Source organism: Sphaerodactylus townsendi, linkage group LG07, assembly GCF_021028975.2.
Source record: "Sphaerodactylus townsendi isolate TG3544 linkage group LG07, MPM_Stown_v2.3, whole genome shotgun sequence".
NCBI lineage: Eukaryota > Metazoa > Chordata > Lepidosauria > Squamata > Sphaerodactylidae > Sphaerodactylus > Sphaerodactylus townsendi.
In genome coordinates this window covers 19,439,402-19,467,213 of record NC_059431.1, presented here as the reverse complement: position 1 = coordinate 19,467,213, position 27,812 = coordinate 19,439,402, and the positions used below count along the sequence as shown (strand labels likewise).

At 45.0% G+C, this 27,812-nt stretch overlaps 1 protein-coding gene and 1 long non-coding RNA gene across 8 annotated transcripts in view; one reads left to right on the top strand and one right to left on the bottom strand.

The window, feature by feature from the left end:
• Positions 1-27,353, top strand: part of PDZD2 (PDZ domain containing 2) — a 309,977-nt gene extending 282,624 nt beyond the window's left edge. For all 6 annotated transcript variants that reach the window (XM_048503183.1, XM_048503184.1, XM_048503180.1 and 3 more), the window contains 6 exons: positions 118-3,628; positions 5,415-5,532; positions 12,253-12,354; positions 17,199-17,460; positions 18,192-18,326; positions 22,481-27,353. In XM_048503183.1, coding sequence (XP_048359140.1) covers positions 118-3,628; positions 5,415-5,532; positions 12,253-12,354; positions 17,199-17,460; positions 18,192-18,326; positions 22,481-22,644 — 4,292 coding nt within the window. In that variant the 3' untranslated portion in view covers positions 22,645-27,353. The remainder of the gene's footprint in view (positions 1-117; positions 3,629-5,414; positions 5,533-12,252; positions 12,355-17,198; positions 17,461-18,191; positions 18,327-22,480) is intronic.
• The window catches only part of LOC125436304, a 62,293-nt gene that overhangs the window by 8,132 nt on the left and 26,349 nt on the right, over positions 1-27,812 (bottom strand). The window contains exon 1 of one of the 2 annotated variants that reach the window (XR_007245044.1): positions 22,719-22,750. The exons of the other annotated variant lie outside the window; for it this stretch is intronic. This is a non-coding gene — a long non-coding RNA (uncharacterized LOC125436304). Of the gene's footprint in view, positions 1-22,718; positions 22,751-27,812 lie in introns of those variants that run through there. 2 annotated transcript variants of the gene reach the window in all.

The following is a 27,812-nucleotide window of genomic DNA, read 5'->3' as shown; positions in this document are numbered from 1 at the left end:
GACTGAGTCAAGAGGATCCTTTTTATTTAGAAAAATGAAAAAGTGAGTCACTTGTACGTCGTTTTTCTGCTTAGGTAGCCCAACAAATGAAATTATTTCTTTGCTTTCTTCACTCAGCTCTGAACAGGCTTTCAAAACTCATTGTGTCTTCAGAAGCGGAGGCAGCCCAGCCGGCTCCAACCAACGTTCTCGTGATTGAGGAAGAAACCAGCTCAGCCATTCACAAAGAGCCTTTGCACAGGGACGATCCAGACGATGTGTCAGGAAGGATAGAGCCGCCATCTGATGCCAAGACTGTGGAGCGATCAACAGATGCCTTCGAAACATGCTGTGCCCCGGACAGCACTGTGGTTCCAGTTGCTGATACTGACGACTTCCTTGACAAATGCAATTTGTCGGAAGAAAAGGATTCTAAGTGTCCATTAATCAGGACCAGATGCACCAAAAAAGACACTTTGGGGCTGGCAGAAGATTGTTGTGCTAATTCTTGGTCGGATCTCATTAAGAATGACATGCCGGAAAGGCCACTGAATTGCACAACAAACGCAGAAGAAGTCTTGGGGTTTTCTGCCCTAGATTCCATTAGCCCCAGCAAGATTTTCACTGTGAGTCCAACCCGCCTGAGTAACTATTCCAGGAATTTCAGCAGTTCAAATGAAGATGCCGTGGCTGAAATAGAAAACGAGAGCAGTGGGGTTTCAAACTCAATGTATGCCGCTGCAGAAGATTCCAGCTCAGACCCGGAATCTGTGGTTGAAGCTCCTGGCCTGTTGGGTGGTTCGTCGCTCTTGCAACCTGCTCACGATGACCTCTTGGAGACACATAACACAACTGAATCAGATGAGGAGCAAATTGAGATCTGCTGTTTGAATAACGAGCAACAACATTTGACTCAGCAGCTTCCATCTACTGCAGAAGCATTTCATCCCCCTACTGAGTGCAGTCTTTCAGACCAGGTTTTGCCAGCAGAAAGCATGACAGAAACCAGTGTTCTGGGAATATCCAGTGGGAAGTCCTCCTTGGAACTGCTACATTCTCCTGGGCCTAATACACAACATTCTGCTTCATCCACTGCCTTCCATTCACCTTCTCAGGTTTTTCCACCGAGTATAGATAGGACAGATCATGCATTGGATGACCAAGCAATTGATTCTTTCCACGACAATGTTGCCTTAATGAAACAAGGGGGGATGAGCCAAGAGATGCTGATGGAAACACGCAGGACTTCTAACCATGATGCTCAAGAATCACATTTGTGCATGACAAAAAATATAAATGGGTGGGACGGTAGGTTTGTCAACAAAGATGAACCTAATAAAACTCCAAAATCAAATACAGAAAATGATTTCGGAATAGATTATTCCAGGCTGACCGCTCGTTCTGCTTTGGCAAAGAAGGGAACTGTTGATTCAACCCCCTTGAGTAAACTGGATAGCAATCTTACTGATTGTGCATCGCAGAGAATAGGGTGTGGCCCCAAATTACCCCTCCCAGCAAAATCTAAAGATCCAAGTAAAGTTGCTGTTCCTCTTGATTTAGCAGGGAAAAACGAAAAAGCCAATGCAGTTGTTGCGTCGAAATGTTCGTACGCGAAAATTCAAAGTTCTTCTCCCAATCCGTGCAAAGGCTTTTCAGCCCCATGCAGTCCGGCGTCTTCCAAAAAACTGCCTCAGGAAACTCGAGGGATTGCCCAGAAGAGTATCGTGGAAGCTCTTTCAAATAACTTGCGAAACAAACCAGGGCCAAAGTTAAAGGGTCTCACTATTAAAAGTAAAATCAAGGCAAATTCCGAGACCCTTGGTGGTCTTCCTGCCAAAGGGGGAGGAACGGATCAGAAAAAAACTTCCCTCCCTGTCCAGCTGTCGCCTAGACTTCTCACAAAGAAGGTCACAGCACTCCGTAATTTAGCTGCACACTTGGAACCACGTGTCCGAGGCCTTGCCTCTGCCGCCCGGGCTTTGCAGCAAGAGGAGGACGCTGCAAATAAGTCCTCTTCAGCAGTGCCTCAGGAATCACCTTTGGCTGTGCCAAATGGTGAAAACACTGTTGTCAATAACCATGAAAATCAACCCATTAACCTTTTGGCACTAAGCAATGCAGAGGAACGAAAAGAACAGCCAGTTTCAAGTCAGGTGGTGACAAATAGTGAAAAGGTAGAGGAGGTTGATACCGAGGACTACCACACTGGAGAAGGTCCACCCCAGATGAGTGCGCCTTCCAAAGTAACGCCCAAGAGTGATCGTGCAGGTGAGCAGACTGGAAACCATGGAGTGGGTCCCAGTTTGCCAAATTCAGTTGGATGTGAATTGAGCCCTGTAGCGACTTACAATGTGGGGTCTTCTAAAAAAGAGTCCTCCAGTCTCCTTTATTTGCCAGCTGAGCAAGAGCAGTTGGGTCACGAAATTCAGCGTACTTTCATAGAGGTGAGACTCTCTTCCTCCTTCACATCACCGTCACTGATTCCGCAGGAGTCTCTGGAGAAAGAAGAAGGTACCAAAGAGAAGATCGATCAAGTAGAGTGTCGGCTGCAGAATTCTAGGAGGAATGCCTTTGAGGAAGAAATCGTACACAGTGCATTAAAGCCTGTGACCAGGACTTACTCAATGCCTACTCAGTTATCAAATCATTTGAGAGAAGAGACCAGCGCCATGAATATGCCACCACATCATTCAGAGATGGGCGTGTTGAAAATTGTCCATCTCAACCTGATGAACGGCCAGAGCACCCACGATGGCAAAGAGACGCTCAATACTATCCCAAAACCAAACACGCAGGAGTTGCCCTTGACCAACCACAACAGCAGTCGTATTACGGACAAATTAAAAACCTGCAGGAGGAACTATTACTATTATGAACTGAATTGGCCGCATGAACCTATTTCGTCGTTCTCTGTAAAACAGAGAATCAAATCTTTTGAGAACCTGGCCAATTTTGACAGGCCGATAGTTAAAGCTGTTGACATACATACCGCAGCCCTCAATTCTAAGTTTCCCATTGGTCGGAGGCTGTCCGGGGGAGTTTCTGCAGTTTCTGCTACCAGTGTCAATGACACAGTTCAGACGCTGAGACGAAGCTTGAGCTCGTACTGTGAAAGCCAAGGCCCAGCCTCCTCGCAGATGACAAAAGCATCAACCACTTCAACATTAACCCATCTGCAGCCAAATTCCACAGAGGTCAACAGCAAAGATGATACTCCCAATGCTTTGGGAGGCCCAAGCAGTTTGCAAACGTCTGCCCCCAGCCCCCGAAGAAGTAGGGCCTCGGGAGGGCACATCAGGCACACCCCCTTATCTCGTTCCAAGCTCCGGGAGCTCAGGGCCTTGAGCATGCCCGATCTCGACAAGCTTTGCAGCGAGGACTTCTCTGTGGAATCCGATTCTTCCCATTTCAACAGCGAGTTGGAAATTGCATCCGCAACGCGGTCGTTAGGCCTTCCTGTCGGAAGTGTGTCCGGTCTGAATGAATGCATGGAGTTCTCCAGCCTTGGGATGACAAGCAGGCAGCATTCGAAAGAAAGCAGTCCCTGGACCAGTGGCTCTGGCACTCCTGGGTCAGCATCTGATGAGGAACTCCTGCACCATGAAGCCTCCCTGAACAAGATGCACTCGGGGAAGAGCTGGTCCATCAGGTTGGTTTTATTGTTTGCCTGATATAATTGGTTGGTTCCAGGACTGAGGTGAGGGAAAGCACCATGGTGTAGCTTGATCTTGTCAGATGAAGGGAGCTAAGTAGGGTTGGTGCTTAGTTGAGAGAACATCAAGGAAGACTGCATAGGCAGGCAATGGCAAACCACCTGTTTCTTGCTTGCCTTCACAGCCCTTTGGCTGCAACTTAATGGCACTTTACACACACGCACATGGACTGGTCCCGGCTTCATAGCCACCTTTTCATAGCCTGGGAAATATGGCCCATATTCAGGTAAGTGCCAACAAGTTGAAGCTGATGTACGGTGACTCTAAAGGGTCTTGAAGGCAAGAGACGTTCAGAGGTCGTTTGCCATTGCCTACCTCTGTGTACCAACTCTGGATTTCCCTGATGATCCAGTACCCAAGCATTAATCAGGGTTTACCCTGCTTAGCTTCCAAGCTCTAACAAGAGTGGGCCATATTGACCTATCCACGGCAGGACTAGGGGTGCCTTGCTGTCCACTAAATTTGTAAAATCTCACCCCAAAAAGTGGAGTTCTGAGCTTGTTGGGGAAATGGGCATGCTTTCTTGCTTTTGTGAATGATGTATTGGGCTATTTTATAGCTTTGTGTAATTTATTTGGAGTGTGTTAGGCACAGGAATGGAATAGCAAAGGTTAGGAAGACCTCTTAAGGGCCTCTGAAAATGTCTTTCAGATATCTCGCTTTTGAGATCCCAGTGGTGCTCCTGATTACTGGGGTCGGGGTGGGGGCAGTCAAAGGCAATAAACTAGCAGCAGAAATTCCGCAGACCACACTCTGCTGAAGAAGGGGTCCTAGAACTGATATTCTCCCCGCCCACACACACACTTCCTGCCACTGCTGCTGCTGTGGGAGGAGAGAGGCTTGTTATTTTGATTTTCCTTGATATTTTGATATTCCTGTATTATATCTACCATTATTTTGTTTAATCTAATATGGTACAAATGCTTGAAGTTGAAATAAAGTTTTAGAAAGCCCTCCTGAGTGCACAGGTACATTGGGTGTGTGGTAGGATAAAGCACTCTCGGTTATTATATCAAGATATAGATATATCGATACGAGAATTTAAAGGGTGTGTTTTGGCTAAGCCTGTGTAGTTTAACTTCTTTTTTACTTCCACTTGCTGGCTACAGAAAGATGCCTTCTCTTGTGGTGGAGATATGACCGTCTACCTGATCACCATGGGTGGGGGGGAGGGTCAAAGGCAGTAAACTGGCAGCAGAAAAGTGATCCAGCAGCATGAGGAGGAAGCAGGAAGGAGTCAGCAACATGGAAAAGGAGATAAGGGAGAAGGTCTGGGGACGGATTGGGAGGGGGGATGCTAGGTAGGCTAGCCATGGGTAGAGTGAAGGGGTTTAGGACAAAGCTGTACCCCCTATCAAACCTGCCCTGCTCTGGCTGCAAAACAAACTAAAGTTGCAGTAGAAATGGTGTTGCTTGCCTTGGAGAGAATGGGAAGTGGAAAAGGGGCTCAAGGAAATATATCCGTACAAGAAATCTTGCCCCAGTGGACATTTACCCTTGCAGCATGGCAGAACCTTGTGCATAATTAGCCCTTGTTGGTAATAGATGTTTAGTGGATTACGTGCTACCAAATCCAATATATCAAGGTAATGTACATTTCTGCACATCTCAGGCCTATGTACATTCAAAGGATGAGGAGAGCTTGAATCGTTCATATTATACCATTGAACACAACTTTTCAGTCTCAATCACACTAACTTTGTTCATTTGCATTTGTTTCAGCTTGGATGAACTCTTGGTCTCCACTCTAGATCAGCAGAAATTGCAGTCTGTTTTGTCTTCAGTGACAACAAAGTGTGATGTTTTGTCTTTACTTCAGGAATCCAAAGACCAAGCAGAGGTAAGGATTCTGTGCCTGCAGAGAAGTTCATGAGGTTCGCCCGGTTTTAATGCTGTCAGTGTCTTATCTGTGCTCAAAACCAGCTAAGGATATCTGCTTCATGCAAGCATGTTGGATCAAGAACCCGATCTGCAAATGGGAGGCATTTCTTTCAAGGGGAGGCCCATTTGAAGGTGCACCCAAATCGGTAGCCATATTCTGATATTCTAATTCACTGAACTTCAATCCCAGGCTGATAGATACATGTAGAAATGAAACGAGAATATGTAGGAACTGGTGGAATTTCTCTCTACCCTTGTTCCTCATTTACCACTGGGCTTTCCAAATTCCTCACTCCAATGAGCAGCAGTGGTGTAGTGGTTAAAAGCAGATGTACTCTAATCTGGAGGAACCGGGTTTGATTCCCCACTCTGCTGCCTAAGCTGTAGAGGCTTATCTGGGGAATTCAGATTAGCCTGTACACTCCAACACACACCAGCTGGGTGACCTTGGGCTAGTCACAGTTCTTCTGAGCTCTCTCAGCCCCACCTACCTCATAGGGTGTATATTGTGAGCGGGGAAGGGAAAGGAGTTTGTAAGTCCCTTTGAGTCTCCTATAGGAGAGAAAGGAGGGATATAAATCCAACTCTTCTTCTTCTTCAATGTTAGACACTAGATTGGTTATTCATTCATATTAGTTCCTATAGGCCAGTGGTGGCGAACCTATGGCACGGGTGCCAGAGATGGCACTCAGAGCCCTCTCTGTGGGCACTCGCGCACAGAGTTCCTCATGTGGGAGGGGGGTGGGAAATCACCCCCCCCACACACACACACATCTAGGCTGGCCTGGGCATGAACCTTTACCTGGGAGTAAGCTTGGTTGCTGGCAAGGATCGTGATTCACCAATTTGAAGCGTGGCACAGTTTCTTCACTAAGTTTACTCCTGAGTAACGCGTGCCTCGGAACCAACCGTTTTTTCTAAACTAAAACCTCAGTATTCAGGTTAAATTGCCGTGTTGGCACTTTGTGATAAATAAGTGGGTTTTGGGATGCAGTTTGGGCACTCGGTCTCAAAAAGGTTCGCCATTACTGTTATTGGCTCTTATGTCAAAAATATTCCCAAGGCAAAACTTCAGTGTATTTAATTATGCAGGAAGTTTATTGAAAGGATTTCTGTCAAACCGCTTAAATCATTTCAGATATCCTTTTTATCACCATTGTAAAAGTATGACAAGTCCATCATCCAAAAAGACTGACTCAGTTTGGGACAGAAAGCAAAGGGTGATTTCTGCTCTTTCAGGCGGACATAAAGAATGGGTAATACACAGTTGTGTTTGGGAGCAGGGGGCAGCAAATACATTCCTCTGTTAAGCACAATTGAAGATTGAGACACTGCAATTTCCTGAATCCGGTTGTTAGGCTGACAATCATGGCTATCCGCCTGCTGCTTCCTCGGGAGGAGGTGCATCTGGTCTCCCCATCAGTCCCCCAAAGTTTCACTTCAATTTACTCGCAGGACACTTCTCCAAGTGTTTTTTTTTTTTAAAAAAATACCTCCAATTCAATTCTAGACACACACAAAAAAATACGATCCCTCACTGCTCTATGTGGCTTGCCAGTTAAACATCAGCCAGTCAGTCTTTTCATGGCCTGGAGTTCAGAACACAAAGTTGTTCCAAACCATGATTGAAGACAAACTTCCTAGTCAGAGAAGGAATCTGGCTAACCAGGTCTGAGTTTCCTTCCTCAGGACTGGGGCAGGCAGCTGGACTCCGTTTCTGTGGGAACAAAATCTGTGATTTTCAAGGTTTGTTTCCACTTGATGGAGCAGTTGTCCATCTGCAGTGGAGCACTTGGTTTTGTATGAAGACAATGTCCCATTCATAAGAACATAAGAACTAGCCTGCTGGATCAGACCAGAGTCCATCTAGTCCAGCACTCTGCTACTCGCAGTGGCCCACCAGGTGCCTTTGGGAGCTCACGTGCAGGATGTGAAAGCAATGGCCCTCTGCAAGTGCTGCTGCTCACTGGAGCACCTGGTACTTGCTAAGCTGCATTTGGCAATCTGAAGATCAAGGGAGGGATCAAGATTGGTAGCCACAGATCGACTTCTCCTCCATAAATCTGTCCAAGCCCCTTTTAAAGCTATCCAAGTTAGTGGCCATCACCACCTCCTGTGGCAGCATATTCCAAACACCAATCACACGTTGCGTGAAAAAAATGTTTCCTTTTATTAGTCCTAATTCTTTCCCCCAGCATTTTCAATGTATGCCCCCTGGTTCTAGTATTGTGAGAAAGAGAGAAAAATTTCTCTCTGTCAACATTTTCTACCCCATGCATAATTTTATAGACTTCAATAATATCCCCCCTCAGACGTTTTTGGCATCTCCAGTTGAACCCCTTGCAGGTGTTGAGAAAAAAAACGACTTTCTCTGCCTGAGACCCAGAGAGCTCCTGTCAGTTGGAATTGCAAATATTGTGTTGAATTGACCAACAGTCTGATTTGGGTATAAGGCAGCTTCAAAAGTTCACAGGGTTATTTTATGTATATTGATTTTTACTCAAGATAACATATAACGGCACTCTACTTGGGCTGAGATATAGTCACAGTCACCTTCGGCCTGACGGAGAAACTTGGATTTACTGTCATTTCCCATTTTCATCACACATCTGTCCTAGGAATCCTCCTCAATTTCATTCCGCAATTTGCCCAGATGTTCTGGTCTATCATCTACCATTAACCATTTTGAAACTATTCCAAAACGTTGTGGTTTTGAAATGCTTGTTATAAATTCCTTTGTTTAGTGAAAAGACTTGACTGCAGACTATGCTTTGGACTTTGTTTTTTTTTTGTTGAATGTGAAATATATTGTGATCCCATCATTAAACCGGCTGTTTTAGAAATCCAAAGGGGGACCAATCAGTGGATGAGTTATATGTATTACTCTACCTAAGAAATGCTTAAAATTTCCTGAAACTGCCAATGAGCTATAAGATTTAGATTTTTTTTCCCAACCAGTCTTCTGGCAAATGTGTCTTTCCCCAAAAATCTTAACTATGTAGGCAGTTTCAGGGTTAATGACTTTTTATATACTTCTGAAAGGAAAAACTACTTGTGTGGAGAGGGCCTAGAATTCAAATAGAGATCAGGTATATTCAAGGAGTAGATGCTTAAGACTTTGCTCAAATATTGTTTTGCTGGTCTAAATTGCCTTCAGGGGCATTGTCATACTCTCACCCACCAAAGGATTCAAACCACAGCATTTTGAGCTCAGCAGTGAAATCTACATGGAGTGATTATTGGGAGTGGAGATTCGGGTGTTAAGCATTCTTCTGTGTACAGTGTTTCTCCACTCCAACCCCTTTCAAAAAGGTGGCATCAAATCAAACGAAAATAATTCATAGAATCATAGGCTCATTCTGCACACGCAGAATAATGCACTTTCAAACTGCTTTCAGTGCTCTTTGAAGCTGTGCGGAATAGCAAAATCCACTTGCAAACAGTTGTGAAAGTGGTTTGAAAACGCATTATTTTGCGTATGCGGAAGGGGCCATAGAGTTGGAAGAGACCACAAGGACCATCAAGTCCAATCCCTGCCATGCAGGAACACAGACAAAGCACTCCTGACAGATGGCCATCGAGCCTCTGTTTGAAAACCTCCAAAGAAGGAGACTCCACCACCTTCCGAGGCAGTGAATTCCACTTTCGAACAGTCCTTACTGTCAGGAAGCTTTTCCTGATGTATAGGTGGAATCTCTTTTCCTGCACCTTGAATCCATTACTCCGTGTCCTACTCTCTGAGGCAGCAGAAAACAATCTTGCTCCTTCTTCGACATCCCTTCAAATATTTAAACATGACTATCACGCCATGATTATCATTAACCTTCTCTTCACCAAACTAAACATCCCCAGCTCCCTAAGTCTCTCCTCGTAGAGCATGGATTCCAGACCTTTTGCCATTTTGGTTGCCCGCCTCTGGTCATGTTCCAGCTTGTCAATATCCTTCTTAAGTTGCATTAATTAAGGCACCAGGTATGCATTCTGATCTCCTAATTCATAGGTGTTGGGAGAACAAAATTGAGTGGCGATTACGGAGTCCCTTGGATGAAAGTTGGTATAAAAATCTAGCAGATATGGAACAGGTATGGTCATGGAAATGGCTAGATTTTTATTCAGTTTTTGTATCTTTGAAAGCAAGTACCATGACATCCTCCTCTGCTCTCATTCTGTAACCACGTGTATATTTTTGTTGTGTCTGTTTGGGTTTATGAGAGCTGTAGAGATCCTCTGGAGAGACGTGGGCCTATGAGAGATCCCCAGAGAAGGAGACCTCCCAAAATCTCTTTCTTCTTTTCCCAAACCTGGTTAGGGTTTGTTGGCCTCAAGAGTTTGGTGAGCCAGGTGGGTTTGGCAAATCTTACAGAAATGCTAAGACTGGATTTCATTTCCAGCCAAAAGCAATCAAATGTACTTTTAAGTATTTTCACATGAATTTTAAAAGAGCTTATGTATTTGAGCTGCTTTTTTAAAAAACCCCAACGACTCAAGTATTTATGAAACTGAATGCGCCTTGGAACATCATCCATGTCTGCATACTTTCTCACATCTGCTCTGAAGTCCAGAGTGGCACACGGTCTGGAAAATATTATGCAATTCAGATGCTGTCTTTTAGTCCACTGTTGGGTGAATCTCAGTCTTCCTGGCTTGTCAAAAAACAGCCTTTTTGTACTGGAGTGGTTAGACGACAACAGTTTTCGCAGGCCTACGGTGCTGTTCATCCATGCTGTCTGTGGACCCTGAAAGTCTAGGCCAGTGGTTCTCAACCTTCCTAATACAGTTCCTCATATTGTGGTGACCCCCAACCCTAACATTTATCCATTTTACAGATGGAGGACACTGATGCAGAGAGTCTTAGGCGACCCCTGTGAATGGGTCTCTCGACCCCCAGGTTGAGAACCACTGGTGTAGGCACTATGCCACCAAGATGGCTGATCTCTGGATAGAACCTTCCTAGTCTTGGAGTATGGTGACCAGGAAGAATCAACCGCCATTCACTTCCTTCTAGACAATACAGGGCCTGCTGCTGCTTTTCAGGCGGTGTGGTGTGGTGGCTAAGAGCTGGATAACCAGGTTTGATTCCCCACTCCACCACATGAGAAGTGGAGCAGCAGTGGCGTAGTGGTTAAGAGCAAGTGCATTCTAATCTGGAGGAACCAGGTTTGATTCCCCGCTGTGCCACTTGAGCTGTGGAGGCTTATCTGGGGAATTTAGATTAGCCTGTGCACTCACACACACGCCAGCTGGGTGACCTTGGGCTAGTCACAGCTTTTCGGAGCTCTCTCAGCCTCACCCACCTCACAGGGTGTTTGTTGTGAGGGGGGAAGGGCAAGGAGATTGTAAGCCCCTTTGAGTCTCCTACAGGAGAGAAAGGGGGGATATAAATCCAAACTCCTCCTCCTCCTCCTCCTCTTCTTCTTCTTCTTCTTCTTCTTCTTCTTCTTTTGGTGAACTGGATTTGTTTCCCCACCTCTACACATGAAGCCTACTGAGTGATCGTGGGCTAGTCACAGTTCTCTCAGAACTCTCTCAATCCCGCCTACCTCACAAGGTGTCTGTTATGGGAAGAGGAAAGGAAGGAGTTGTAAGCTGCTTTGACACTCCACATGGCTGAAAAAGCTGGATATAAATACGAATCCTTTCCCACCTTTTCCTGCTTCTCCTTCTCTTTTGCCTTCTCCTTTTTGTAACTGATCCACTCACAGGGAAACCACTCAGGCTGCCACTCGGGGCCTGATAACACCATTGCAACTACCTTCTCTTGTGATGAACTGTGTATTCTACAGTGCTTGTCCCTTAGGTAACTTTGTGCCGGTCACAGTTCTCTCAGAACTCTATCAGCCCCACCTCCACCACAAGGTGTCTGTTGTGGGGAGAGGAAGGGAAGGAGTTTGTCAGCTGCTTAGCATCTCCTTGCAAGAGAGAAAAGTGCAGTATGAATCCAACTCCTCTCCTGTTCTTCCCTGGATTTCTGAGCAGGCACAGAGGAGTAGTAAAGCAAGGGTTAATCACCTGGTCACAGGGGTGCCAGTCGAAGCTTGGACACCAGCTTGAGGATAGAGGGCAGGGACATGGGGGAACATGTGATATCAGTGACATCACTACAGTACTTCCAGGGACAACTTGGGACAGAGTAGAGGGTAACTCTAGGGATTATTGGAAATTCTATGGTAAGAGCTACCCATAGTCACTTCTGGGTTGCATTAGCACAGAAACCAGCAGTGTTTCGAATATCAATGGCATAGCATGGCATCTGGCAACCCTACATGGTTCAGGGGATAAAAATTGTCATCTTCCCACACTGATAAAGATGCATTATGTCCATCGCTCCCTCCCCAGTGGTGAGCCAAAAGCAGTCTGCACGTGCACAGAGATACGTTGTTCCCTAGCTCCGAAAATTGGTTCCAGAACTGTACACCAAGATAGAGTGTGCCGTGATTGGGGGGCTCTTTGCAGTCTAATGTGCCATCTAAACCCAAAATGGCTCTTAAACGTATAATTACCTTTATATTTTGATGTTAATGTAAATAAAACTTTGCACTTGGGGGTTTTAAACTCCCAGGAAGTGCTGCTTGGAACGTGCGGCTCTTCTCATTTCCCAGACCTTTTGAGTGTTACGTTCATATTTCTTATTGGTGTTTAATCTTTGCTGCTTTCTTTTTTTCTTTTTTCATTCTCTCAGAGCAAAGAAGATGTTTACTTTGTAGTCTTAAATAAAGAAGAAGGATCTGGGCTGGGATTTAGCGTTGCTGGAGGAGTAGACCTGGAACAGAAATCAATCATCGTAAGTGGCGACTGCATCTTTTCTCACAAGCCAGCTGGAAACTAGATCAAGAGCTCATTTATCATGTCAGTCCCCAGCCAAAGAGCCCCCTTGCGAAGGGCTCCTTGCCTTGCTTTCAATGCCATCTGCTTTTGCAATCAGGGAGGAAAATGGCACGGATGCCAAATAAACTTTGACGTTTGTTGTCGAGGAGGGGGCAGTCTTAACCCACCCAAATTGCTGATTGTTGTGCCCCCTTCTTGCAGTACAACAGAATCCCAGTTTGCGGTACAACAGAAACCCAGTGAGCATCTTAACACACACCCTTATCGTGGGAACCCCCACACTGTGAGTTGGGTGCCATGAGAAAACCGTCACATGCCTGGAGAAACAGATGAATGAAATAACATCCTTTGAATCCTAAGTGCTTGTCTCTGTTTTCATGACCGTTTACAATGAGGCCACATGAATCTTGGCATTTCCAGGTGGATTTTCATCTAGGCCGTTTGCAAGGCCAGGCTGGCTTCGCTTCAGCTACAACTAAACAAGCTGGCGAGGGAGGAGAATAAACCACTCTTATCTCCCCTTCCACCCTTATTTCTGGGGTTTGACCACTCCAGTTTTCACCTATCCTGCCATTTCCCTCCCTTAAAAAAAAAATCTCACTGTCAATTGCTGTCAACATTCTTAGGAACTATAAGTATGTTCAGTCCTCAACAGGAATTTTTCTGGGGAGTAGGATTCTTTTTGTGGAGAGATGAGTCTTTTTGTAGAGGGATTGTCTTTGGAGTGTGGAAGTCAGTGGTGGGATCCAAAATTTTTAGTAACAGGTGCCCATGGTGGTGGGATTCAAACAGTGGCGTAGTGCCAATGGGGCTGGGCGGGGCACGACGGGGGCGTGGCCGGGCATTCCGGGGGCGGGGCATTAATAATTTCTCTGTTACTGTAAAAAACTCTTACTGTAAAAAAAGTTCCTAATTTCCAGCTGGTATCTTTCTGTCCATAATTTAAACTCATTATAGCAAGTTCTATCGTCTACTGCCAACAGAAACAACTACTTCTCCTCTAATTGACTGCCAGTCAAATACTTAATACTTTCAAATACTTAATTTTGTTTCTAGAAATCAAAAGAAGGATACTTTCCTTAAACAAGGAACTTTACCATATTTCTAAAACATGTTTTTAAAACAGCCCAACAGGGAGAATTATCCCGTTTTCTACCTTCGCTAACCAGCCACATAGGAAACAACAGGACTTTATGATTTTTGGACCTAATGGAATTTCTAACGGAAAAGCAGACCCAATTAGTAACCCCCTCTCGGCACACACAAATAATTAGTAACCCACTCTCGGGAACTGGTGAGAACCTGCTGGATCCCACCTCTGGTGGAAGTGAGGTGGTTCGGCCTTGCATATGTTGCTTTCTTGTGATAAACAGCTCTGCTTTCCAGATTTTGCTAATCAGGAGGATGGAGGGGACACACAAAAACTTTCTTCATATGCTCACGAGCTAATGACCACATGAAGTTAGGGATGGGGTCAGTAAACTCTCCCCTTCTCCCCTTCCCCTTAGTGAGTGGTCAGAGAAGGGGGTCATGTCACGTGTATTCTTCTGCATTTCTTGGGAGCCTTCAGGTATGCAGAAGCTCGTCTCAGTACATGCCTACTGATTTTGTAAACCATCACAGTTAACATTAGAGGGGAAAATCTTGTGCCTCCAGACCGTTTTGGGAATCTGGCCTCAAAATATTGCAAAAAACTGTGCATGTTTGTGCATGCTTATAGTACTGTTTGACATTCCAAATGCTTTTAATATAGAGGACTTTCCCCCCATTATATTGTTTCCTGAGAGCAGAAGGACTGTGTTCCCATGGATGAAACAATACTAGGGCATGCCTCGCTTCTCTCCTATTCACTCACCCTTCTGGAGTGGTGGTGGTGGGGGGGAGGAATCACTCATTCTAATAGTAGAATGACTGACTCTGTTGTAATCACAAAGGCAGCAAAACTGGAGCACCCTCAAACAAGGCAGAGATTTTCTACACAGTGCCCCCGCCCCCCGCTGTATGCCGAAAAATAGGACTCCATCAATCCGCCTGCTCAAATCCCTTTGAACAGAGAATTCTGGAGGGGAGAGAGGAGGGATTTCCAAAATTCCCTCTTCCCATGACTCTGTACACTCCTAGTTTTAACAAATAAGGAGTGTCTTGTTCAGAAGACTCACAGAAAGCACCTCTGAGTTCTTTGGTCTGCTTTCTAGGGCAACGGTCCTCCCACTATGAATGGGGGAAGAAATTCTGCCCTGCTACCATTTAGATAAAGTAATATAGCCAGGCAGAAACATTCTTTCCTAAAGAAAACAAAGCTGAGAAATAGCCTAGAGAAGAATACATCACAGAACCAAGCCAGTTCTCATACTCTGTCCACCAGGCACAAACCCTTGTAAAATTGTATTAGAATGAACTATTTTTTATTTTAAAAAGAGCGTTCTCTGAGGGCTGTTTGAAGGCTGATGGTACCACAGGAAAGAGCCATCTTTGGAACCCTATTCTGGTTGTTCAGCTTTGAATATAGTAGCTGAGGAACCATATATTTCCCAAGCCCAACATTCCTTATGGCCATCTGCCCATAACTTTAGCCCTGAGTACCTTCATGAATTATCATTTCCTACATAGAAACTCATTGTCCTGCACAGGAATAGAAATATGTAATATGCCTGCCACTTTCCCACAGGAAGATTAATGTTCTACATGGAGCCACCAGGTTCTCAGGCAGTAAACCTCTGAATAGCAGATGGTAGAAAAAGAGCGACTGTTTCCTTCATCAAAGCCATAGCGAGGGGGAACTGTGTCCGGGGCCCCTGCCACACCCCTGCCCGCCCTGGAACACCCCCAGAATGCCCATGCCCCCGCCATGCACCCGCACTGGCATGCGCCCGGTGCAAGACGGCCACTCCCCGCCCGCTGGGCGCTATGCCACTGCCATTCACGTGCTGTTGGTGAATTTCCAGGTGGCTTGGTCTTTTCCAGCCAGATGCCTTATGTCCATGTAGGAATTTTTTCTAAATCTTCCTTTTGAGTAATATGGTGTTTGACGTTCAGAATATACACATGCTGGGAAATATCAACAATGAGGGGATGTATATGTTGTATATACAATGAATTGGACTGGATCCACTGTGAGTAGAGCAAGGTTTTAGGAAGAGGGTTTTCCCACCTTCTTGTTCTGCTCGCAGCCAGTGAGGCCCCACCCTGTTCCCTCAATGAGAGGGGGAGATCAGCAAAAATTGGAATGTGGAATCATGTAGTATAGCTCAATCTCATCAGCTCTTGGAAGCTAAGCAGGGTCAGTACTTGGAAGGGAAACCACCAAGGAAGACTCTGTGGAGGAAGGCAATAGCAAATCGCCTCTGTTTAATGACTGCTTTGAAAACCCCATCAGGGGTTGCTATAAATTGACTGTAACTTGAAGGCAACTTTACACACACACACACTAAGAGTTTTGTGTGCTGATCTGGACAGCCCAGGCTGTCTAAACAAGCCAATCTAAACTAATCCATTACAATAGAAAATGAGATCAAGTTAGCCTTTTCTTCTACCAATGAGTAATAACTTGCAATTTTATAAGGACTGCTTCCTCTTGTATTGTTCAGGCCACTAGTTAAGAACTCTTTCACAAGATGTTCACTGAGTCTCTACCTTCAAGGGTGCAGTGCGGTGGCAACCAGAGACAGGACTTTTTAGTAGTGGCACCTTGTGTATGGGTTTCCCTTTCATTGAAACTCGCCTGGCTCCTATGCAGGGGTGTACTGCCCAGGGGGACATATGGGGTCAAATGCAGTTCAACGTAGCAAAATGTAAAGTGATGCACATAGGGGCAAAAAATCCAAACTTCACATACATGCTACAGGGGTCAGTGCTATCAGTCACAGACCAGGAAAGGGATTTGGGCGTCTTAGTTGATAGTTCCATGGGAATGTCAACTCAATGCATGGCAGCTGTGAAAAAGGCAAACTCTATGCTGGGGATAATTAGGAAAGGAATTGAGAATAAAACTGCAAAGATTGTCATGCCCTTATATAAAGCAGTGGTGCGACCGCACTTGGAGTACTGTGTTCAGTTCTGGTCGCCACATCTCAAAAAGGATATCAAAAAGATAGAAAAAGCGCAGAGAAGGGCAACAAGGATGATTGAGGGATTGGAGCACCTTCCTTATGAGGAGAGGCTGCAGTGTTTGGGACGCTTAATTTGGAGAGGAGACGTCTGAGGGGGGATATAAAAATATGCATGGGGTAGAAAATGTTGATAGAAATTTTTCTCTCTTTCTCACAATATTAGAACCAGGGGGCATACATTGAAAATGCTGGGGGGGAGAATTAGGATTAATAAAAGGAAACATTTTTTCACGCAACGTGTGATTGGTGTTTGGAATATGCTGCCATAGGAGGTGGTGATGGCCACTAACCTGGATAGCTTTAAAACGGGCTTGGACAGATTTATGGAGGAGAAGTCGATCTCTGACTACCAATCTTGATCCTCCTTAATCTGAGATTGCAAATGCCTGAGCAGACCAGGTGCTCGGGAGCAGCAGCAGCATCAGAAGACCATTGCTTTCACATCCTGCATGTGAGCTCCCAAAGGCACCTGGTGGGCCACTGCGAGTAGCAGAGTGCTGGACAAGATGGACTCTGGTCTGATCCAGCAGGCTTGTTCTTATGTTCTTATGTTCCGTCAGGATCAAACTCAGGTCATGAACAAAGCTTGGACTCCAGTACTGCAGCTTATTACTCTGAGCCACTAAGTGTTAACTAAAAATGCTTTACATTTGTCAACAGGTTTCATTCGTAATGATGCTTCCTTTTGCAGGTCCATCGAGTGTTTTCAAAGGGGGTGGCATCCCAGGAAGGAACAATTCATCGTGGAGACCTCATCCTTTCCATCAATGGTATTTGTTTTGCGGGTTCTGTGCACGGGGATGTGCTGAATGCGCTTCACCAGGCAAGGCTCCACAGATACGCCGTCGTCGTCATCAGGAAGGAGAAAGCCAGAGAAAAGATGTCTTCTTCCCGCCCTGAACTAGCTACTCCTGGCAGGCAGACCTTGGATGCGGCTATGGAAAGGAGAACAGGTAACGTGTCGGTACAGCAGCAGCTGGAATGAATTCTCTCTGCTGAAAAACCAGTGGGTGGAAAAAGCATCATATGGTTCATGTTATTTCATTCTGTGCTTTTGTACAATTGGACAAAGCAGTTGAAAATACACTTGAGTGTTGACTTGAACTCTTTAGGAACTGAAAGAGAATTTCAAGGAGTCATCATAAGGTAGATATCCCAGGCCAAGGGTAGCTCATGTGAAACTGAGTTGGTCAGTTTCCATTCTGATCAGCTGGATATTCGATCAGGCGTCTCAGATGCTGGGCTATGAGCAACGTAATAAAGACGAACATTTAATAGCTTCTTTTCTGGAGTCAGAAGTATATTTGGATTTGTACATTATCTTGCAATTATCTTGTTGGAAGCTGCCCTGAGCCCCAAAAAGGAAGGCTAGCATAACAATCAAGTAAATAAATAAAATCATACTAGTCACCAGAGATCTGTGCCAATACCTAAAAAAAGAATAAAGCAATCCCAAAACTACAATGGGCTGCTTATTAGTTCCTAGGAATGGAAATAACATGGGAAAGGAAAGACTGGGAATTTTAATTTATGTCTCCCTAAGGGATGGGTAGTAAGTCAGTCTGTGTTCCTTTGCTGAAGACTGTTCTGCCCTCTTCTGGCGTGATTTGCCAGTGTTGGTGACTGTTTAAGCCTCCATCATCTGTAGTAAGTGCTCTGCCTGTTGTTGTTTTCCTTGTTGAAGGTACAGCCGGAGAGCCGAGCGATACTATCTGCATTGAACTCTTGAAGACTTCTGCTGGCTTGGGGTTCAGCCTGGATGGAGGAAGAGCGTCTCTTTCTGGAGACAGGCCTTTGGTTATTAAAAGAATATTTAAAGGTACTTTGGGGAAAGGGTTTTGGCAAAGTTAAACTCCACCTGGTTCTGGTGGGTTTTCCGGGCTGAAACAGACTTTTCTCTGTGATACGCCTCTGAAGATGCCAGCCACAGATGCAGGTGAAACGTTAGGAACAAAATCCACCGGACCACGGCCACACAGCCCGGAAAACCCACCAGAACCAGTTGAATCCGGCTGTGAAAGCCTTCGACAATACATTAAACTCCACCAACTCTGAGTTTAGTGCTTTCAAATGAGAGACCATCCAGACCTCTCTTTGTCCCCCACTCTCAGTTCTCAGCTACTTCAACTTTGACTCTTTGCATCCCCAGTCTTGTGCAGTGTAAAGTGATGCACATAGGGGCAAAAAATCCAAACTTCACATACATGCTACAGGGGTCAGTGCTATCAGTCGCAGGCCAGGAAAGGGATTTGGGCGTCTTCGTTGATAGTTCCATAGGAATGTCAACTCAATGCATGGTGAGGCGTACACCCCCCTCCCCCACAGGCTGGGGGGTTAGGGAGGAAAGCAAGAAAAGGATTCCCCTTTTCTCACAAGTCCCAAAACAGAGGAACTATCTCTTCAGAATTTATTCCCCCTTTTTCCTCTGAGGACCTCTAGAATAATCAGCACCAGAGCCTGTATTGCATTATAGCACAGCACCAAAAGATTTTATTAAATGAACGTTAAAGCTAAACTTCCCCTGATAGGGATGAGGAACAAATAAGCAAATAATGAAAAGCAGAAGTATGTATAGGCATTCCAGTATTTAGGCTCTCATATGGTCCTAAGCCCAAAGGTGAGGTGCTTGGGTCCCTGCCTAGCATCCCCGTGTCCACTAGCTTAAACCAAGAAGGATCACAGCTTTTCCCTCAGGAAGCTGGTCTTCCACTTCAACACTGTCCAGTCTACTTCAGGTGCTTCCCTGCAGCGATATCTGGGAGATCTCCCAGTGACATGTTTCTAGGGTCACCCAAATTTTATTTCTTTTTAGCCCTTTCAAGAGGGTTTTCAGACTCAGACCCCTTTCTCAGAGTCTCCCTTCCTGGGACTCTCCCCCAAGAACACCACCAAACCCAACCACCCCTTCAGCACCCCTGCTGCCTCTTTTTTTTCAACCTGCGGGCAATTCCCCTCAGCCAATCAGGACCGGGCAGGGATTAACCGTTTCTGTGCTGTCATTCAATTGAAACAACTTCCCAAATACAGGCATTTGTCACACATGGCAGCTGTGAAAAAGGCAAACTCTGTGCTGGGGATGATTAGGAAAGGAATTGAGAATAAAACTGCAAAGACTGTCATGCCCTTATGGAAAGCAGTGGTGCGACCGCACTTGGAGTACTGTGTTCAGTTCTGGTCACCACATCTCAAAAAGGATATCGAAGAGATAGAAAAAGTGCAGAGAAGGGCAACGAGGATGATTGAAGGATTGGAGCGCCTTCCTTATGAGGAGAGGCTGCAGCGTTTGGGGCTCTTTAGTTTGGAGAGGAGACGTCTGAGGGGGGGATATGATTGAAGTCTATAAAATTATGCATGGCGTAGAAAATGTTGACAGAGAGAAATTTTTCTCTTTCTCACAATATTAGAACCAGGGGGCATACGTTGAAAATGCTGGGGGGGAAGAATTAGGACTAATAAAAGGAAACATTTTTTCACGCAACGTGTGATTGGTGTTTGGAATATGCTGCCCCAGGAGGTGGTGATGGCCACTAACCTGGATAGCTTTAAAACGGGCTTGGACAGATTTATGGAGGAGAAGTCGATCTATGGCTACCAATCTTGATCCTCTTTGATCTGAGGTTGCAAATGCCTTAGCAGACCAGGTGCTTAAGAGCAGCAGCAGCAGAAGGCCATTGCTTTCATATCCTGCATGTGAGCTCCCAAAGGCATCTGGTGGGCCACTGTGAGTAGCAGAGTGCTGGACTAGATGGACTTTGGTCTGATCCAGAAGGCTCTTTGTTATGTTCTTAGTTCATGCCCCCCCCCCCAACTCAGTCCTCCAATAGAGATGCTGCAGGTGTGAAGGAAAAGTATGCTGATGGATTTTAAACTGCCACAAGACCTTTTTGTTATTTTATTGTAGCAGAATTGGTGTAGAGCCAGCCTACACCTATCACACAAGGTGTCTGTTATGGGGAGAGGAAGGGAAAGGAGCTTGTAAGCTACCTTGAGTCTCCTTACAGGAGAGAAAGGTGGGGTATAAATCCAAATTTCTCTCCCTCCCCCCCCTCCTCCTCCTCCTCCTCGAGAGCCTACTTGGTGTAGCAGTTAAGGGCAGATATTTATGTCCACCTAAGAGAGGCTGGATGGCCATCTGTCAGTGGTGCTTTGATTGTATCTTCTTGCATGTAAGGCAGTGGTGGCGAACCTATGGCACGGGTGCCAGAGGTGGCACTCAGAGCCCTCTCTGTGGGCACATGCAAACAGGATACTCCCCCCCCCACACACACACACATCTAGGCTGGCCTGGGCCGCTGGGCTCGATTATTAGCATTAAACCTAAGACCTAGTTTTGGGGAAGCAGTGTCAATAACCCTGATAAATGCTGCCAAACCCCACTGATTTTCATTCGAAGAACTAAAGCGCGATCCTTTACCTGGGAGTAAGCTTGATTCCTGGCAATGGGGCTTGCTTCTGAGTAAACCCTCCTAGGGTCAGGATTCACCCGTTGGAAGAGTTGCACAATTGCTTCAAAGCAAAGCCACCGACTACCACCAAGCTTACTCCCAAGTAATGCACGCCTCGGAGCCAACCGTTTTTTCTAAACTAAACCCTCAGTATTCAGGTTAAATTGCCGTGTGGGCACTTTGCGATAAATAAGTGGGTTTTGGGTTGCCATTTGGGCACTCGGTCTCGAAAAGGTTCGCCATCACTGATGTAAGGGGTTAGACCAGATGGCCCTTGTGGTCTCTTCCAACTCTATGATTCTATGAAATTGAAAGCAGCCTGGGTAGTTACTTATTTACTTTGTTCATAGTCCACCTTTCTCACTGAGATTGAAGGCAGATCACACATTTAAGAACAATGCAAACAGAACAGTATAATTCGTGCAACAAACAAAGGGACGAAAGTTCAGTATATAGAGTTTGGATTTATACCCCACTTTTCTCAACTGTAAAGAGTCTCAAGGGGGCTTACAGACTCATTTTCCCTTCCTTGCCCCACAGCAGACACCTTATAAGGTAAGTAGTGCTGAGACAGTTCTGAAAGAAATGTGACCAGCCCAAGGTCACCCGGCAGGCTTCATGTGGAGGAGTGAGAAAACAAACCCAGTTCATCAGATTAGAGTCACTGGCTCTTAACCACTATAAGGCAATGAATAAAGCAATGAAAAGCTGCATGAAATGTCGTAGACATTAACTATAACCCTATTCCCTTCATGAAAGGTTTTCCTGAAAAATTAGAGAAACAGGTATGACTTCTAGGTGCTACATGACTCCTGTGTCATCTTGCTACAAGGGATTTACCTAGCTACTGCTTCTCCATGTCCTGTTGTATAATAGAGGTCCTTTCCACCTGGGGCAATTAAACCAGGATAACACCTGGGTTGGGGGGGAACTTCGTACGGAGCCTGATCCTAATGTAGATCTGCTCTGCGTTTCCCCTCCCTCCATCAGGGTTTTTCGAGAATCATGTTATGTGCGGGGTTTTTTGTTTTAACGCGGCTTGCAGCCACCAGCCGAGTGAACAGTCGCGGCTGTGAGCCATGCTAAAGCAAGAGAATCACACATAATGCGATTCTCGAAAACTCCTTCCCTGGGTCCCATCTGTGGAGCCACACAGGGAAAAAGGGCTGTATCCTGGCCTGGGGGTGGGGGTGGGGGCGGTGTCAGTCCTGTTTGCCTGCAAAGCTGTGCTGTGCTGTCCTTTGCAGGCAGTGCTTCGCAGGCAGGCAGTGGGGGGAAATCCGGCAGAGAAGAACAACAGTGACGCACCCTCGTGCGAAGGCGTGCACACCGGCCCACACACTGGCTGTCCATGGGACAGTCAGCTGTGCGAAGCGGTCGGGGCAAGAATGGGTTCATGTAACCCGTCTTTCCCCCACTTTTATTGGCTCATGCAGAAAGGGCCAGAGTTGGTATTACAGTTACACCCTTGTTTTGGCATGATCTGAAACTTTTTGTGTCATTCTGCTTTCCACTCCTTTCCCAATAGGTGGCGCTGCAGAACAAGCTAGGAAACTGGACGTCGGTGATGAAATTCTTGCTATTGGTGGGAAATCCCTCCTCGGACTCCTGCATTATGATGCATGGAATATCATTAAATCTGTCCCAGAGGGACCAGTGCAATTACTTATCAGAAAGCATCAGCCTCTATGATGTGAGCACCATTGACACGTTAAAATGCGCCTTCTGAGTGCACCCTTCCACGCTGTCAGGTAGCTGATACCTACCTTTCAGAAGACTCAGTGAGCGAGTGCTTTTGTCGGAACGTCCCAGTCAGCAAAGGAGCGACAAGATGCAACGTTTCCCTGATACTACTTGTTCCCACTGGGATGAGAGACATCAAAGTGCCACATATTTTCCCTGTTGGCTGAATGGCCATCCAAATCACCTTCTCCAGTTCCGGTTCATCATCTGTGTGGGCACCGACCAAAGCAAAGTTATTGGTTGGCTTACTTCAAGCCGGGCCTCAGCCTTGGAATCTGCCTGGGAACATGTGAAGGGAAGAGAGTCTCTTTGAACATAAGCAGGATGCGTTTGCCTCATCACCTGAGCAACCACAGCTACCCTCACACATTTCTGACTTTGGGGCAAAGGCTGAGGAGTCAGAGGAAGCGACTGCTAAGCAGAACTTGAGTCTCTGACCGCGTCTCATTGGAGAATGAATTACTGGCTACGTGTTCACTTTGTCCTTATCCTATAGGAAACACATAGATGGTACTTTGTGTAGGTTGCATGGGAAAGCTCAGTAATATGTATATAAAAAGCAAATTATATCTGGTTTCTCCCAGCTGCCATTGTAAGATTTGGGTGTTATGTTTGGATGGCCCAAACAGTACAGTAGCACATCATGCGTGGTGGGCCCCTGGCTCAAGGCTAGTGTGTCGGCTCTGCACACACAGTTCCACAGGTGCCACTTTTTGGCATCTCGGGTTACAGGACCACAAAGATCAAGCCTGGGAAAGACCTCTGCTTGAGGCCACTGAATGCGGCTGTGAGTCAGAGCCAGACACTGCAGAGCCAGGAGGATCACGAGTCAGGATCCTCTATGGCAGGGGTGTCCAACTCTAATGCTTCAGATGTTCGTGGACTACCATTCCTCTCAGCCCCTGCTGGCATGACCAATCAACAGGGGCCAATGGGAATTGTAGTCTATTAACATCTGAAGCTCCAGAGTTGGACACCTCTGCTCTATGGGATTTCTATTTAGTGGTGATCACAGCTGCAGAGTTTGGGTGCCTAAGACATGCTTTTTACAACTGACATTCATTTAGGAGAAACTTTTGGAGGATTTTTCTCCCTCTGGAAACTACTTGTGGCATACCCATCCTTTGCAGAGTTGTACTTTGCAAGTCAGGAGTGGAAACTATTGCTTCCTGTTTGTGATTTTTCTAGTTTGACTGCGATTTTGATCTCAGGACATGATAATTTGTTAAAGGTAGGAAAGTATTGGGAGTAATCTCAGTGGGACTGGCCCAGTTGGGCTCTTTCCTAACAGTTCTTCCAGAGGAATGGCTCTAGTAGTGGAGACAGCTATCCTCCCTCTTTGCCTCTCCCCCCCACCCCGCCTCGCCAGTCATGAGGATTCCTGACCGCAAGAGCAGAATTACAGAGTACTCTAACCACAATGATTCTCTGAGTGTAACAAATGACTATTCAGAGCTTGAATCAGAAGTTTTCAATCATGGTGCCTGAAGCTAATTAACTATAGATTAGATGACCTGCTTGTCAGAAGAACTGGTGCTCTATTTATTTTCAATATCAGGGAAATGTGTTAGGTTTGCTCGGCACCCACAACTTCTGTATGCTCAGTTCATTAAAACAAAGCCAAATTTTTCTTCAGGTTGCTTTAACAGAACTACAGTGGAGTGAATAAAGGAAGAGACCTTGTTTAAATACCAAGAAGACTCCAAAAGAGGTACACAGCTTGCCTCGTTCAACTTTTGAATGCCAAAGGAGGGGTTCTGTACTCGGTATGTTCCAAGTGGCCATATTTCCAGCAAATTGTATTCAAAAGCAGTTCTGCATCTATCTCCTTACTGGATTTTTGTCAGTAAAGATGCCGAATTATGGCCCTTAGATCTGCCATACTGAGTTGAAACCATAAAATCTGTGTGCCAACATATTCTGTGCTTGCTGCTATTTGGAGCAGCAGCACGTGTATGACGCACTTCTGTACCAGAATCTTAGTTATTGGGCTCCACTGAACTTGCCAGATAAGTCTTTTGATGAAGATGTCATTCCACATCAGTAGCCCTGAGCTGTTTGTGAGTCCATGACTACTATTCTCTGGGCTGTGTGCTTGTATTTCATAGGTCACTACAAAAAAAAATTCGCTTATATACATAATACTTATTAGAGAACCAAAATACACTGACCTTCAATCTGTGACACATTCTCTGAACACATTGATGTGTCATTTTGACTGATGTATATGGTATTGTAGGCACAGGGTTACAAAGATTTATTTTTTTTTCCTAAAAACTAACCTGGTTGAATCCTCAGGTGACAAAACAAAACAAAATCGTCATTCTTAATAAATGAAGGAGAAATTAATTTTCTTCCTATTTGCCTTAAAATGATCAGGGATAGATTCGAAATTCCAGCTCTCGTTAATGCCGTTGATGCTCCGTAAACTTTTGCAAATAGCTCCTGTATTTACAGTCTATCTCAAGCCATTCCAGTCTTATCCTGCATATACAGGAATTGTTTTATGTGTTTACACACATTCACGATTCACTTGCCAGTTGCTTAAAGCGTGCAGTTTAGTGAAGTTTTGGACTGTTTTCTCCATTACCATCTTAAGAGTGGTTGCAGAGAGGACATTCTGCGTCTCTTTCTAAGGGGGAAAAACTGAATTATCCAGCTTAAAGAAAATTTTTTGAAAAATCTTGCACAGAATGTGAATATTGACTAGATCCAATGCTAGTATTTCACTGACCCCAGGACTCTGTATACCACCACTACCTGGGCACTAAAAAAAATTAAGCAAGTGATCAATTCGGTAACAGCAGTGATTCTAGAGCAGTTCCTGTTTTTGACCTCTGCACTAAAAACAAAGATTCTAGAGCAGTTCCTGTGTGCAAAAGCACAGGCCGTACAGTGCGCATTGTGAAATGCAACAGGGAGCAGTGAATAACACACCGTTTCCTAGCAGCAGGGTCCCACCTTGAATGCTACTTCTTGGTAATGCTGCATCTTGGTAATGCTAACAAGAATGCAGCTTTAAAGGCCTGTGAGATTTCATAGGCATGGGGAGATATGGGTAGACTTCACCCCTCCTCTTCCAACAGCCTTGGTCAGTTCCATCTTTCACTACCTGCCTTATCAACAGTTTCTCTCCTTAATTGTTCCAACAATGCTACATTTAACTATCCCCTTGAGAAAACTTGTAGGTAGCTATGATTTCTTTCCCCTCCAGCACTGTAGGTTTGATGGGACATGAGCAGCTATGGGGTGCAGCTATGGTCTGCAAAAAGCAATGTCCCTTTAATGAGCACACATGTATAGCTCCGCCAAAGTATGATGGACCATTAGGAAACAGTGATTGAATACGTGGTTGTACAGGAATGGCATTTTATGAAATTGTCAACATGTTTGAGTGGTGATTTTTTTTTAAAAGACCCGCGGCATCTTCCCAACACAGTTTGTTAAATCCTGACCGCATGTAAATGCCTTCATTCTGAATCAAGATGAATTTAAAATAGGGAGATATTTTGTAAAAGCATTCACTGCCGTGAACTGCATACATTTAGAAAGAGATGTGTAATACAGTTTTGTAGACTCTTATTCTGGAAGACAAGGCACTGCATAGAAATTAGTCTGAACATATCTGTGCTGTTTACAGACTGTCTTGTGTTTCCCATCTGCTGTGTTTGACAAACAGGGCTACACAAGAAGAGAGATTATTCAGTGGTTTATCACATAATATTTTAAAGCCATGGTAAAGATAGCATTTGTGTTGCCAAGTTGATTTGTTTTGGGTATCAATGCTGTGTGGCTGTCTCATAACTGTTCAGCATTTACTACTGAACTTTGAATTTTGTTTTAATGATAACTGCTCATCAACATACATTGGTTCGTGCCAAAAACTGAGAACTTCTGATGATTCTAGAGAGCTGTGCTTAAATCTTCAATTCTCAGAATCTGCGTGGAGTGTGACACGTTCTTCACATAACAGAAAATCCACCTTATATGTGTTACAAATGTCATCCTTCAAGTTCAGGAAGGTGATTTGTAGCAGTATATGAAAAATAAAGATAAGAACTTCCATAAGAAACCAGAATTACAAGCCTTGATCACCAAATTGCAGGTAAGGTAGAAAACCTGTATGTGGACTGTACCAAGTAGACTATAGGTGGGCGGATTACGTAACGGAAAGCTTCTTCATTAAATAAAAATAAAGCATTGCCTGCACATGAATGTTATGGAAAAAGATGGTGTTCCAGCCCTTTCCCTAACAAATCAGTTTTCTACATACAGAGAACCCTTCTGTCCCAGAAGCATTCGGTTACATGATCTACCTCCTGCAATCTGCAGTGGTCCCATCCAAACACAGGGTTACCGCCTCAACAACTAACTGGGTGAACCAAGCTGACATTTGTGTGTTATTTTAAACTGTGATGCACCACTTCTTGTATGATACTGTACAGTGACACCATTATTTATATAAAATATAACCTTTGTGTGAAAAACATTTTTAAAAATGCCTTGTCGATATATTAAAAAGTGCAATAAATAAGAACTAGCGTGTACATTTTCCAAACATTGCTTTGCCCTGTTTATGTAAATCTACATCTCTGTTTACTCTTTGCCATCTCATTTTTTAAAGCATTTTTTGAAAATAAACATGATGCTTAGTATTACTTCGAGATATTTGTGTTTATGTGAGTACTGGTGAGATATTTTGAAGGTACTAAACCTTTGTTATATGCCATTCATGCTACACTCAACAGTTGGAGACACCACAAAGATGACTCTGGGATGATTCCATAAATTCCTCATAGCATTCACTCCAGCACAAAAAAGTCTAGTTAGGAAGAAAGAGTGCGCGCGCACACACACACACACACACACACACCACACCACACCCAGAATGTTGTAATAGTTAAGAGCAACAGAGTCTAATCTGGATAACCAGATATGTTTCTCCACTCCTCCACCTGAAGCCTGCTGGGTGACCCTGAGACTCAGAACTCTCTCACCCTCACCCACTTCACAAGGTACCTGTTGAGGGGACAGGAAGGGAAAGAGTCTGTAAGCCACTTTGAGACTTCTAATGATAGAATAAAGTGGGGTATAAAAAGCAACTCTTCTTTGTAACA